At 43.0% G+C, this 15,469-nt stretch overlaps 2 protein-coding genes across 2 annotated transcripts in view; both read right to left on the bottom strand.

Moving 5' to 3' along the window:
- The window catches only part of LOC122823584 (carbonic anhydrase 4-like), a 30,672-nt gene that overhangs the window by 1,265 nt on the left and 13,938 nt on the right, over positions 1-15,469 (bottom strand). The window lies entirely within an intron of this gene.
- LOC122823585 (carbonic anhydrase 4-like) lies at positions 8,673-11,791 on the bottom strand. Its single transcript, XM_044103357.1, has 9 exons — positions 11,738-11,791; positions 11,493-11,568; positions 11,347-11,373; positions 11,103-11,273; positions 10,502-10,650; positions 10,321-10,416; positions 10,160-10,235; positions 9,311-9,474; positions 8,673-9,222 (listed from the first exon to the last, which is right to left on the bottom strand). Exons 2-9 carry the CDS (start codon positions 11,566-11,568, stop codon positions 9,046-9,048), a joined length of 936 nt encoding a protein of 311 aa, XP_043959292.1. The 5' UTR covers positions 11,738-11,791; the 3' UTR covers positions 8,673-9,045.

Raw genomic sequence — 15,469 nt, 5'->3', positions numbered from 1 at the left:
TAACACTGAACATGTGCTCTGATTATTAGCTTGAGATTATTCAGAACCGATCATAGCGAACATTACTCAGGCGGCTTCCTGAACTCTTAAAGTGGTACACAGTTATATTAATTAGTCCATTTTCAACAGACATGAAGATCCATCCATCCATCCATCCATCCATCCATCCATCCATCCATCCATCCATCCATCCATCCATCCATCCATCCATCCATCCATCCATCCATCCATCCATCCATCCATCCATCCATCCATCCATCCATCCATCCATCCATCCATCCATCCATCCATCCATCTTCTTCCGCTTATCCGGGGTCGGGTCGCGGGGGTAGCAGCTTCAGAAGGGAGGCCCAGACTTCCCTCTCCCCAGCCACGTCTTCCAGCTCCTCCGGAGGAATCCCAAGGCGTTCCCAGGCCAGCCGAGAGTCATATTCCCTCCAGCGTGTCCTGGGTCTTCCCCGGGGCCTCCTCCCGGTGGGACGTGCCCGGAACACCTCACCAGGGAGGCGTCCAGGAGGCATCCTGACCAGATGCCCAAGCCACCTCAACTGGCCCCTCTCGACGTGAAGGAGCAGCGGCTCTACTCTGAGTCCCTCCCGGATGACTGAGCTTCTCACCCTATCTCTAAGGGAGAGCCCAGCCACCCTAGAGAAAACCCATTTCGGACGCTGGTATCCGTGATCTCGTGACCCAAAGCTCATGACCATAGATGAGGGTGGGAACGTAGATCGACCGGTAAATCGAGAGCTTCGCTTTTTGGCTCAGCTCTCTCTTCACCACGACGGACCGGTACAGCGCCCGCTTGATGGCAGACGCTGCACCAATCCGCCTGTCGATCTCCCGCTCCTTTCTTCCCCCATTCGTGAACAAGATCCCGAGATACTTAAACTCTTCCACTTGGGGCAGGACACCCCCCCTGACCCGGAGAAGGCACTCTATCCTTTTCCGGCTCAAGACCACGGCCTCGGATTTGGAGTCACTGATCGCCATCCCAGCCGCTTCACACTCGGCTGCGAACCGCTCAAGCGAGAGCTGCAGATCACGTCCCAATGAAGCCAAAAGGACCACATCATCCGCAAAAAGCAGAGATGCAATCCTAAGGCCACCAAAACGGATCCCCTCAACACACTGGCTGCGCCTAGAGATTCTGTCCTTAAAAGTAATGAACAGAATCGGTGACAAAGGGCAGCCCTGGCGGAGTCCAACTCTCACCGGAAACGAGCCCGACTTGCTGCCGGCAATGTGAACCAGACTCTGACTTCGGTCATACAGGGACCTGACAGCCCGTATCAAAGAGCCCGGTACCCCATACTCCCGGAGAACCCAATGTGTCGTGGTGTCTGCCCCCCTCCAGCGTGTCCTGGTTTTCCCAAATGAAAATATGGTCCCCCTAAAATACATAAACCAGTGGGGTTTAACACAGGGTGTGCCTCTTAAATAATTTGTGACACTTTGATTCTGATCAGTTTGCTGCTCTGCTTGCCTTTCGAGAATGTGCCACGTGCCATAAGAACGCCGCCACCATTCTTTACTGGCAGCGTCAGTTTGCAGGCGATAACCTGCCTTTATCTGAGGAGTTATTCATCTCATCACATTATTTCTGCTGCGTGTGCACATTCCTTTAAAGTTCAACATACATCAGGCTGGGATGTCCCACATGGAGTTTCAACCTTTCAGTTCCTTAATCTTGCAGAGCATTATCTCAGCTTTACTGCAGGGGTCTCAAACTCCAGTCCTCCAGGGCCAATGTCCTGCAACTTTTAGATGAGCCTCTGCTGCACCACCTGAATATAATAATTAGGTCATTAAGGCTCTGGAGAACTGATCTACACCAGGAGGAGGTAATGAAGCCGTTTCATTCCAGTGTTTTGTACCTGTGGCTCATCTAAAAACTGCAGGACAGCGACTGGAGGACGGGAGTTTGACACCTGTGCTCTAGTGTGACCACTATTTACACACAGTTACCTGATTTTGTTCTTATTTGTCTCCTTTTGCAGCTTCTCCAATGGGATTCATAAATTATTTCCTAGGATGTAATTAAATCATAGGAAAGGAAATAGGATGAACACACTAAATATAACATTAATTTCCTGGAACACAAAGAAGTCCAAAATAAATAATTCAACTGAAGTAAAGAAAACTTCAGGAAGTCCAAAAATACTCAGCAGGTATCTGGTACCTGCTGGGTATCTGCTGACTCTGTCCATGTTGTATTTGCAAACAAAAGGACAAATCTCTTCTATGTTTAACTTTAAATAACTGCTGTGGAAAGCTGAAAGTGCTTCTCTATCAGCGTCTGTTTATGTGGTAAATTTCCATCCATTCAACCAACTTCTGCTTGTAAAGGTGGGTCACACCCCGGGGGAGGGGCGTAAACCTGTGTGTGTCTGTGTGTGTATTGTTAGGAAACAATACACACACAGACCCACACACAATGTCTGTGTGTGTATTGCATGAGAAGACAGTCCTGCCACCTGCCCCGCCGTGCATCGCCACAGTAAATGTTAGTTTGATTTTTGGGTAAAAGAGAACTTCCCTGAAACCTGGAAAAGGTTCCTACTTTGAAACTCACAGTCAATGTCCTACAGCAACTTTATCTTTCACAAACACTTAGGTTCAAAATCTAAAACTCTATAAATTTATTTGACTTAAAGAGTAGAAGATAGTAGACACAACTAAATGTGTTTTACAGTGTAACTCGGGTTATTACATACAACAAGATAAAGTCTTGACAGGCCTACATGACAATGTCACTATATGACAATGAACCAATCAAAACATTGAACAGACGCCCAGAACAAATCACTGCAGCATCAATTTAACCAAAAGAGGAGCGATCAAGAGTCTGCAGAGCTTCAGGTATGACAGATACAAACTATTGATCAGCCCTTAAATAGTTTATAAATAGTTTTACAAATATAAATAGTTCAATGAGAAGGTGTAAATCTGGGTGTAGTGATGTCCTGAACTTCAGAGACACATAAAGACTGTTGGAAAGTCAGTCTTTTATCACCTGGAGAACATTTCCAGGATTAAAGGACTAATGTCTCAGCCAGATCTTTAGAAATTCATACATGATCTTTATTTGCATTGATTACTGCAACAACACACAGGTCCAACGAACGAATCCTCCAGCTGCAGCTGATTCAGAACGCTGCTGCTGGGGTTCTGACTAAAGCCAGGAGTGTCATGTTCCGTGTGTTTAGTTCGAGTTTTCTGTGTTTCTACGTCTCCGTGTTGTCCTGTCCCCCTTTGATTATTTCCCAGGTGTGTCTCGTCCCCTGATCACCTCATGTGTATTTAGAGTCACCTGTGTCTGTCTGTGGTCGTCGGGTCCTCGTTGATTGTTGCGTCCCTCAGTCTGCCTGTTTTGTTTGCCGCTGCTAATTCTGTTGCTACCGGTGTGAGCCCTGGCTTCCGCTCAGCCGTGCCGCCAGAATTTTGTAGATTTATTTTGAAGCTGAAATTATTGTTAAAATTGCCTTTCCTCCACTCACCTGGGTCTACGGCGTCTACCTCACCTCATCACACCACACTTTCATGACAAGGAGGTTTTAGTATTGTTACCCTGGCTCCCTGTAGCTCAGAGTATAGATTTTAAAACACTTTTGTTAATAAATCACTGAATGTTTTACCACCAAAATACATTGAAATCACTGTATCAACCTTCCAGACCCTTCAGGTCTTCTAGCTCTAGTCTGCTCTGCAACCCCAGAACCAGAACCAGAACCAAACCTGGAGAAGCAGCATTCAGCCTCTAAGCTCCTCTAATCTGAGACAAACTTTCATAAAACTACAAAACAGCCGAAACACTGGTTTTCTTTATGTCATAGGCTCAATTAGCCAAAGCGCAATAATCAACAACCAGAATTAAGTTAATTATTGATATTTATTGTTGCATAGATTAAAGGGATTCCCCGCTAACTTTATCCATCGTTGTCAACCCCGGTAATGGGGATCACGCCAAACGAGATATAACAATTCAGGGAAGTGCCAAAAAAACAAACAATTAAACAAAACCAACAAAATAAATGAAAGGTTGTTAGCCCGCCCTCACAAATACTACAAAAAGAAAACAATCATAACTGGGTGGACTAACAACAAAGAAAAACCAAACGCTAAAAGGACAGCAGGAGGCAGTGCAAAAACTGTAAAACAAAAACACAAAAATTGTTAAATTCTTATTAAATCATTTTAATCAAATCAACCTAAAACACATTAAAACACTGCCTACCTGTGTTGCATAAATCAACACTCCCAGCTCAAACCGTGGAGTAGCCGATCTGGTGTAACCCTGACAAAAATATAAAACAATATATAAACATGCAATTAGTTTTTATTAAAAAAAAGACCAAGTATAAAACCTACCTGCGGCGTCGAACAACCACGCCCAGGTAATGATACCGTCCAAACACCATCGGCAATCAACTCCACAGCCAGCAAACACCCAACACACAGCTGGTCTGACACACAGGAAATTGATACCTTGCCACCATCCTTCTAGCTTCCCTTTTATGGAGGCTCAAGCAATAGAAAGAGCGACACCTAATGGTGCCACCTGTTACATTCCTCCCCACCATTATGCATCGGCGACCCGACGATGTACCTAACAAAAAAAAAACTGTTAACCAAAAACAGAATCATTTCTTCTGTACAGAACAGGGCAGCCTGTAAGGGTTGGAATGCTGCCTTGCAGTTTTCCGTGCTGACCTCCTAAGCTCTGGAATGATGGCTGTATCAACCTCCTGTGTGGTTTCTTGGTCAGAAAGAGGCTGAACACCAGAAGTTGCATCTGCAGAAATGCCAACCTCACCATTCTCAGCATCTGACTGAACCTCAGATTCAGGCAAATCCACCATCTCATCTCCCACACTAACATTTGTCTGTGCCTCCTCCAAACCATTTTCTTGACAGTCGTCCACATCACCGTTTTCAGGGATACTTCTAAGCTCATTCCTGTGAACCTGACGAAGAGGTCCTTCCTGACCCACAGACACTATGGAGTACACCACCCCTTGATCAGGAGGTGGGCGAACTACTCTATAGGGAGTTGAGTTATAAAAATCCTGAATCTTACTACGACCCCTGACTGAGTGGTTCCTTGTATATACCAAGTCTCCCTCCTGGAAACCTGGAGCAACATCCACATTCTGATTTTTTTGGGCTACTCGACACTCTACTCTCTGATGTACCATTTCATAGGCAGAATTTAGTGACTTTTGGTGTTCCTCGACCCACTCTTCCAAGGGCAGGTCAAGACCCTCATCATCCCCACCCAATCCCACAAAAAAATCCACAGGCAACTGTGGATTTCTACCAAACATCAGAAAGTAGGGAGTCATGCCAGTAGTTTGGTGGACCGTTGTATTATAGGCAAAAGTGAGTTGGGAAATATGCCGGGGCCACTTGCGTTTCTGTTCAGGTGGGAGAGTCCGAAGCAAATCATGCAGGGTGCGATTAAAACGCTCGCACTGCCCATTCCCCTCAGGATGATAAGGGGTAGTGCGACTTTTCTTGATTTTATAAAGTTTACAGAGCTGTTGAACCAAATTACTCTCAAAATTTCGTCCTTGATCAGAATGAATCCGGCTCGGAGGTCCAAAAAGTTGAAACCAGTGTTTTACCAATGCCTCTGCAACCGTGCTAGCACGCTGATCTTTCGTAGGGACAGTCTGTGTAAACTTTGAGAAAACATCAGTCATTACAAGGACATTTTCCCTACCATCTGTAGCAGGTTCTAAAACTGTGAAATCTATTGCCAGAATCTCATTAGGTCTAGATGCTTTAATTGTGCCCATATAAGTTTTAACTTTTGACACCACACATCTTTCGCAGTTTTTACACCACTTTTCAACATCTGAGTACATATTGGGCCAATAGTACCGGGAGCGAACTAACTGCAAAGTCCGCTCCACCCCCTGATGGCCGTGGTCATCATGAAGTGACCGGATGACACCTTCCTGCAAACACTGAGGTAACACAAACTGTTCAACCTCAGTCTGCCCATCAGGAGCGTGAACGCAGCGATACAGGATGGATTCTCGCTCCCTAAGCCGATTAACCACCCGGGTGACCTTATTAAGGTCGCTCCTCTCTTTAGCATCAGGCACCCTACCCCTGGTCCAAAATTGCATAAAAGAACTGATGGTCGGGTCCTCATGCTGCAATGTACAGAGATCAGCTCTTGAGAGACCAGGTAACGCACAGATCTCTTCTTGTGCTCCAATAAACCCTCCATCCACACCAGAGCCAGCCTCCAATTCTCTGTGTGTAACATGTTGACGGGACAATGCATCTGCATTAGCATTTTGAGAACCAGGACGGTATTTCAAAGTCAAATCAAAAGCTGCTAGTTCAGAAACCCACCTCTGCTCTGTTGCTCCAAGCTTTGCCGTTGCCAGATGACTTAATGGATTATTATCTGTGAAGACTGTGCATTTATTACCCAACAGATACTCTCTAAATTTTTCTGTAACAGCCCACTTAAGAGCAACAAGTTCTAATTTCATAGAGCTATAATTGTTCATGTTCCTCTCAGTGGGCTTCAAACTGCGACTTGCAAACGCTATAGGACGCAATTTACCCCCATGATCTTGAGAGAGTACTGCTCCTAACCCTGCATGACTGGCATCTACTTCCAAAACAAATGGCTTCTGGAAATCTGCGTAAGCAAGAACAGGAGTTGTTATTAATGCAGATTTGAGCTTATAAAAACTCTGCTCACACTCCTCATCCCAGAAGCCACCCAAAGGCTTCTTCGGAGTTTTGCCTCTTTTCCCAGGAGGAAGCAGCCTAGCAACAAGACGGTTCAAGGGGGAAGCCATGCTTGAAAAACCACCAATTAACCTCCGATAATAACTGGCAAACCCCAAAAATGAACGCAGTTCTGCCAGAGTTTTAGGTTGCCTCCAATCACGTACTGCTGCTACCTTGTCTGGATCAGTAGAAACCCCCTCCTCTGACACTACATGACCCATATTTAACTCTCTTCTGAAAAAATGACATTTTGACAACTTGACCTTTAGCCCCTGGGTTTCCAATCTGGAAAATACCTGATTTAATCTTTCCAAATGTTGTTCAACGGATGATGAAAAAACAATTACATCATCCAAATACAAAAACAGTGACTGATAACGGCAATCTCCAAACAAGCGCTCCATAAGTCGCTGAAAAGTACTGGGTGCGTTACACAATCCAAATGGCATGCGATTAAACTCGAACAGCCCAAATGGAGTGCAAAAAGCCGTTTTTTCCTTGTCCTTCTCAGCCATCTCAACCTGACTATACTATACTATACATTTACTATGTCACTTATTTGTAGTATTTTGTTTTTATCATATCAAACACTTTGATTGTTGCTGAAATGTATTTTTCCATCTAATTTTGCCTTGCCTAACACAGGAATCTAAATGAGAAAATGAGAAATGCCATAAAAAAAATTCAAAAACGTTTGCTTATGATCAACAGCTGCACCTTTCTTTCATCAGTTGAAACACAAATACAGGTGGAATCCACCTCCATTACCTGAACAACACTTTACATGTTGCATTAGAACCAGGACATATTTCAGTCAGTTTGTGTTGTTCACCTGCAGCAGGATGGAGAGGTGAAGGTTATTGTGTTTGTCATGTCTGTCGCAGCACACAGGTAAATTCTGATCATTCCTCAGTGACACTACAATAGTCAAAGATTATTAAAGAGTTAGTTCTGAGGAAACACCTGTACCGCACAGCGTGACCTGAAAGAGACTCGATGCTCAGCTGCTGTTAACCCTCTGTCTCTGTGATCAAACAAATCTGAATTTACTGTAACCAAACCTAAAAAAATTAAAAAAAAACAGATTCAAAGGAAGAGTGATTGGTTTGTATTTAAGGAAAAGTTTTCCATTCAGACGTTTGATTCATATTTACTTAATAACTCCTTTGTCTTTACAATTCAGACATTGTTTAGCTGCGAGTCAGACCAGTTGTTCAACATCTCTGTACTGGTATTTGTTCCAGTTCTGAAGTGAGGTTGAAATATGGTAGCTAAGATTACACAGGTGTTATTTACACAAGACTCAGCTGTGCCATGGTTTTCTTAAAGGGACGGATACACTTTTTATGTGACCTCCTGAGAAAGTATTAGCAATAGCTAATCCATCCATTCACGCTTCATCCATGCAGAAAGAAAATCTTGAAGAAAATGCATTTCAATACGTCTCTAAACACAGAGATGTATAGATTGTCCAAGAGACGGAAAACTTTATAAATGAATTTAAATACTAACCTGAGCTTAATGCACTGTTTGCTAATTTGGATTAGTTTCTATGTATATCCAATTAAATGTATGTATTAGTGGACAGGAAGACAGTACTGTGTTGAAGAGAGGATGGTTAAGGACACGACACGACTTCAACATATTTTTACTCAGTTAAAAGTAAAAAAATAAATTACTCAAGTAAATGTAAAAACACATTTGGTAGAAAGATTACTCTAATACCGAGTATCTGATCAAAAACATCGATCATTTAATATTTAAACCAAAATATAAAGTTATAAGAGAAACAACGAATTTTATACCAAATAAGTTTTGTTTTACAAGCAGGAAACCATCACAAACTAATTCACAGAATCTCCAGTAAAAAATTAACTCAAAACTATATTGAAAATTAAAAACCAAACACTCAGAAGTCATTGATAAATATTTTATTGAAAAGGTTTTTATCTTCGATGATAGGACACAATGTGTGGATCATGCCAGAGAACAAACAGGACAAATTCAAGTCCTTCATAAACCAGAGATAAACTTCAAACCTTCATCACAAACTAAAAACTGTTTCAGGTTTGATTTTAGAGCAGTTTAAACACGCAGACGTTTCTGCAAAGTGCAAGAAGAACCACAAGAATAAAAGAGTAAAAAAATAATTTGTGTTGCATGGTTAGTTCAAGACAGGCAGGTCTTTTCATTTTACACACATACAAAACCTGCAACATGTACAGGATGGAGGTTTGGCATTTTCTGCATGTTTTATTCAAAACGTGACCTTCCACCTTAGCTTTTGTTTTAATATCTCGCCATCATGAGGGCAAAGGTCATCAGAGCCAGAGAGTAGCCAGACTTGGTGGAGGAGCTTGCCTTCGGCTGCGTTGAGACCGGCTGTGACGGCTGGATGCTTCGATACACGTTAACCATCAGAGAAGTGGAGTTTTTGATGTACATGCTTGTGCTGAAGAGGTCGATCTGAAGGGAGGATGGACAACGCTTAGCCTCATGGGAAGAAACCACTCTGTAGGATCCAAATCAGAACCTCCCTCAAGGAGACACTCACCAGGTTTTTGCTGACTTTAATCGGTTCTTTGAACACGGTCCAAACTACGGCCTCGTTACAGACAGGAGTGGTCAGGGAACCGAGGTATCGGTAGTAATTGGCTCGGTTCACGCCAGAAAGGAGATCATCTAGAGAAATATCTTCTGCCATTGTTTTATTATCACCTGAGGAGAGAAATGAACATCAAAGTGAGGCGCTCAAAAACAAATAAGCTTTACCACACTGCCCCTAGTGGTCCATGAGGTACTGCACGTATTTTGCTGCGTCGTGATGTCAAAGTGCGTCGCCTGCAGTTCGCTTATCAAAAGATTATCAAAAATAATAATGATGCATAAGTGGCTTAAAACAGGGTCACTCAAAAGAAAAAGTGTCATACCTGCTGAATGTGTCGTTCAGGAGGGACTCGATTCTTTTGAACGGTTCTATACCGGAGAACTAGTCTCACGTAACGCTTTTCTCGCACCTCAACAGATATTGTTATTTTTATTAGATACAATTGACGGAATTAAGTGGTTAATTTTTATATTTAATGGTGCAGAAGAAGATTTTTTTTTCTGCCAAAGCAAAATTACAAATAGGCCTAAAATATCATTAATGGAAACAAAACTACGTCCTTTTTAACTTCCATGTAGAAATCGTAACGCTTTCAGAATCTGTAAATAACTCAAAACGTCTTGTGTCACATTTACATCTTATTAATGAACAACGAAAAGAACAAAGACTCATATTTTCATTTCGGCTTGTCTATATTAAGATGTTATTGTGGGACAATTTCAAGTGAGGTGGTTTGTTAAATTGGTTAAGTGGCGCTCAGCCTGAAGAAGTTTGTGAAACTCTGCCACAGCTTACCAGCATTTGAGATATTTGACAAGTAGGAGGTCAAAGTCTTCCAGCTGGCTGGCTGATCATCTACACCTGTCAGCTCCTTTAAAGGTGAAGAGAGATGCAGGTGAAGCAGCTGCAGAAAAAAACTGAAAAAAGCTCTTAAGCTTGAGGTCATCTCTGCTCACCTCTATGAAGAAACCGAGAGCAGCGAGTCCTTCAGAATCCTTCACAGCAAGGGTGGTGTTCCGGTTGTAGCTCGACTTGATGTTTACAATGTGAAGCTGAAGGAGGAATGAAAACAAAATGCGTTTTTAAAGAAAGTGAACACACACGAGGGTAAAAGGTTTGCATGAAGGTTAGAAATACCTCCATGGGGAAGCGCTTGCCGTCCACAGTGTGCTCTGATCCGGGTGCAGCCGTGCCGTTTCCCCAGTGAAGGTGGGCCTGCAGGGTGTCGTAGCTCTCAGACAGGCCTCCTCCTGAGATCTTGACGCCAGTATAGAAGTTCACTTTGACTGGAAGAATAAAAGGAAATGAGGATTTTAAATATTTCCTCCAATGCCACAAATAAAATTTCCGACAGCAGATTTGTTATTGCTTGGACTCAAGTGGATCAATATTTAAAGTCTCTACATCATCCTAAGGATAGATTTATTTTTTAAACTTGAAATTCCTAATTTAAAAATAAATTAAACGGAATATTAACTTGGGGAGAGCGTGAGGTGAAATTGAGAGATTTTTTAAAAATATTTGTTGTATAAGGATCATGTTTTTTTATTTTGTTAAATAAATATTATTATTATTTTTCCATGAGGTCTTCAAGTTTAGAGCTGATGTAATGATTCAGCGTTTGATTCATGCAGCTTATGGCCACAGAATAAAGTCTGCGTCCGTCGGATGCCGTAAAATCTCAGTCTCAATCCGGATGCGCGAAGAGATGCTGCGCCTTTGCAGTCTCTCAACATACCGGTGTCCCCGGTGTTCTCAATTGTAGCCAAGGCGGATTTGTTGCCGTATCCCTCGAAGGTGAACTCCGTCAGGTTTTGGTTCTCCGTGGCGTTGGCAGACACGATGTTGATGGGCGACTGACGCGTCCCGTTGCAGTAAAGCGCAGCGATGGTCGACCAGGTGCTGTCACCTGCGGAAGAGGCACGGAGCTGAGAGGCTGCAGCGAAATGATGTTGGAGCGCACAGAGGAAAGTGATACTTACTGCATTTTGGGTCATGGAAGCACCACTCTGGAAGAGAATTAAACCGGTCAGTAGATTCCGTTTTTTGTAGAAATAGTGGTGAAAATGTATGTGCATATTATTTTATTATAGCTAATTATTATTATTTTCTTTTTTTTTCTTCTTACCGACCGTGGATGATTCACAATAAGCACTTGGTGCAAGGACGCACACAGCAACCGCAATTATTGTCAGAAAATTCATCTGAGGAAGAAACAAACATGAAAAATACGAATAGAACCTGGAAAAAAATGTTTTATTTGCATTTAACAATTAATTAAATGAAAATAAATGGAAAATTAAAACTCAAATCTGCTGATTAGAAAGTGAGGAAAAGTGCAAAGATTTAAAAATTCAGTCCAGCTGCCCCTACCTTCGGGTGCAGGTGTTTCCACGCAGGTGTCCAACCCTATGTGCAAAATGCAAAAGCTCTGCCTCATCCTAACCTTTTATAGCTTCTCATTTCTGCAGGAACTCAATGGATCCTTGAATGACGTCAATACCTGATCGCATGACTGTTAAAAGGAACAAATCAATCAAATACATACTTAAAATACCTTACATTGGTGATGTAAGTTGAGGAAATCTAAACTATTTAAATGCTGGATTCTTGTTATAAAAGCAGTGGTTTCTGTATATTATCTAGAAATATCTCTTTGGTCATTTATTTATTTTATCAGCAGAATCGAAGTTTAACTGTAAACGGAATGTAAATTATTCTAGACATTTACTCACTCATGGACTTTTTTTTTTACAGTTTAAATGTCAAACACAGCTTCCTGAATTTGTTCTAAGTTTAGAGTACCAGCAATAGACACACCTATTGTTCCACTCAGACTTCTCTGGGAGTTTAAACCACAGCTTGTGATGCTCAGATGTAAAAACAAAAGCAAAGCCTTAACAGAGATCCATCCATCCATCCATTTTCTTACACCCTTCATCCCTAATGGGGTCGGGAGGGTTGCTGGTTCCTCTCCAGCTGCGTCCCGGGCGAGAGGCGGGGTTCACCCTGGACAGGTCGCCAATCTGTCGCAGGGCAACACAAAGACACTCAAACATGCACACACACACTCACACCTAGGGAGAACTTAGAGACCAATTAACCTGACAGTCATGTTTGTGGACTGTGGGAGGAAGCCGGAGAACCCGGAGAGAACCCACCATGCACAGGGAGAACATGCAAACTCCATGCAGAAAGATCCCCGGCCGGGAATCGAACCCAGGCTGCAAGGCAACAGCTCTACCAACTGCGCCACTGTGCAGCCCCTTAACAGAGATGCTTCTACAAAAAAATGGTTCTTGAACATCGGAGTGAACTTCTGCCAAAGCTTGTTCACATTCATTGCACAGTCATGTTTGAGGTGAAAGTAACTCTGATTAGTAATAGTCTCTGGCATGACTTGCATGACTGAGCTAACACTGGCATGTTCACTTTTATGTCAGCATGAAGCCTCCACTTAGTCTTTGTCTTGGCATAAAATGTTTCTCCAGAAGGGACTTGACTTGTTGGTAACACTTTATCTGAAGAGGTCAGTGTCATAAATATGACATAACAACAGTCATGAACGTGAAGGAGTCTTTATGAATGTTTAGAACTGTTGTCATGACATGTTCATTGTAAATAATGATACTTTTAATGCAAAGTTGCACTACAGGTTGCATTAAAAGCCCATTAATAATAATAATTCAGTCAGTAATAATGACTGAATAATGCAAAGTTCTATAAGAATTTGCATAGAAAGTCCAGTAAAATGATCAACTTTGCATTAAAAGTGTCATTATTTGCTGAATTTGTTTTATTTATTAATTTTATTAACATGAATGTTTATGAATTAACAGTCATAAACATTCATGAAGACTCCTTCATGTTCAGAACTTCACATTTTATACTGTTGTTAGTTTATAAACCACTGAACGGCTTCAAGATCTGATGTTGTTGTGTCAAACTTCCAGACCTCTCAGGTCTTCTGGTTCTGGTCTGCACTCCAGAACCAGAACCAGAACCAAACATGGAGAAGCAGCTTTCAGCTTAAAAAAACCACACAAAAAAAAAAACAAAAAACAAAAATGGAAAGCTCTCCTTCAGACAGATCTCTTCTCCAAATGGTTTTCATTTCCTTGAGTGTTTCATTAAGTTCATAAGTATCTCTTCTCTGGTGAGTAAAAAAACAATTGTGCTTTGTTCGTGCTAAACAAGAACAGCATGAAGCACTTAGTGTGTGAAAGTACAGCAGAGATGATGGTGCCAAAACCATAAATGCCACTTCCATCACCTGTCTTTGTGTCTAAAAGGTTTTCCTACGCCCTGCTATGTATCCTAAAGCAAAAGGTTTCTACCTGGCAGCATAAATTATCTTCTGCCAACAGCAACACATTTCTGTGGAACCTGTTTTACTGGATGGTTTTCATGAACTGATGCTTTCATGACCGAAAGAACGAGATCGCGGATACAAGCGGCCGAAATGGGTTTTCTCCGTAGGGTGGCTGGGCTCTCCCTTAGAGATGGGGTGAGAAGCTCAGTCATCCGGGAGGCACTCAGAGTAGAGCCGCTGCTCCTTCACGTCGAGAGGGGCCAGTTGAGGTGGCTCGGGCATCTGGTCAGGACGCCTCCTGGACGCCTCCCTGGTGAGGTGTTCCGGGCACGTCCCACCGGGAGGAGACCCCGGGGAAGACCCAGGACACGCTGGAGGGACTATGTCTCTCGGCTGGCCTGGGAACGCCTTGGGATTCCTCCGGAGGAGCTGGAAGAAGTGGCTGGGGAGAGGGAAGTCTGGGCCTCCCTTCTGAAGCTGCTACCACCGCGACCCGACCCCGGATAAAGCGGAAGAAGATGGATGGATGGATGGATGGATGGATGGATGGATGGATGATGCTTTAGCTTCTCTACACCAAACTTCATTTGGAAACTTGATGTAAACGTCATTCTTAGAACATTTGGAGACTAAACAACTGAGACTAAACAACACATGGGCGGCTCTGCTTGAGACAATCGGTTGCACTGGATTTTATTGAGTATCAGAGCAAATAGAAATAAATTGTAGAGGCAAAATCCCAAATTTTCACTTTATTTACAATTGTGAACAACTTTGTGCTTGTGTGTTGCATGAATCTCAGTAAATTACTCTTCATCGCCAAAAGAGTTTGCTCACCCATCCAAATGATCAGAACCAGCTGTTCTGATCCCACAGATGTATAAAATGAAGCCCCTCGGCATGCAGACTGTTTCTACAAACACTTGTGAAAGAATGGCTGAAACAACTGACAGGATGCCACCTGTGCAACAAATCCAGTCGTGTAATTTCCTGGTTTCCTAAATATTCCACAGTCAACTGTATTATAAGAAAGTGGAAGAGTTTGGGAATGACAGCAACTCATCCACCAAGTGTTAGGCCACATAAACTGATAGAGCAAGGTCAGCGGATGCTGACCCTTACAAAAAAATCCCATGAAAATCACCTGTGATTTTATTTAAATGTGATTTTACCATGAAACGTTCCAAAATCACACGTATTCATGTGCTTTCACATGTGATTCACATCATTCACATGTACAATTTGTGTCAACCACATGTGATCACATGTGATTTTCATGGGATGTTTTTGTAAGGGGAAGCACGTAGTGTGAAGAGGTCGCCAACTTTCTGCAGAGTCAATCACTACAGACCTCCAAATTTCATGTGACCTGCAGATTAGCTCCAGAGGAAGGAGCAGAGAGCTTCATGGGGTTGGAGCAGCTGCATCCAACCAGACGTCACCAAGTGCAAAGCATTGGATGCAGCGGTGTGAAGCCACCAGTGGAGGTGCGTTCTCTGGAGTTATTCAGTTTGGATCTGCCCCCTTCCTCTTCCAACATGACTGAGCACCAGAGCACAAAGCAAAGTCCATGAAGACATGGGAGGAGAGTCTGGTGATTCTGCAGAGTCCTGACCAGGGGAGGAGAGTCAGGGGGCTGTGGGGGGCTGCGGGCCCATGCCTCCCGGATGAGAGGCAGAATATGACTTCAGGGATCCAACCCTTTATCACGTCTGATGAGAGCTGGAGACGGCGGGCCCTCTCCTGTCGACTATAATGTATGTAGGATCATATTGCTGGGTTTCAGTCACGTG

Source organism: Gambusia affinis, linkage group LG20 (assembly GCF_019740435.1).
Source record: "Gambusia affinis linkage group LG20, SWU_Gaff_1.0, whole genome shotgun sequence".
NCBI lineage: Eukaryota > Metazoa > Chordata > Actinopteri > Cyprinodontiformes > Poeciliidae > Gambusia > Gambusia affinis.
This window is presented reverse-complemented; position numbering and strand designations above follow the sequence as displayed.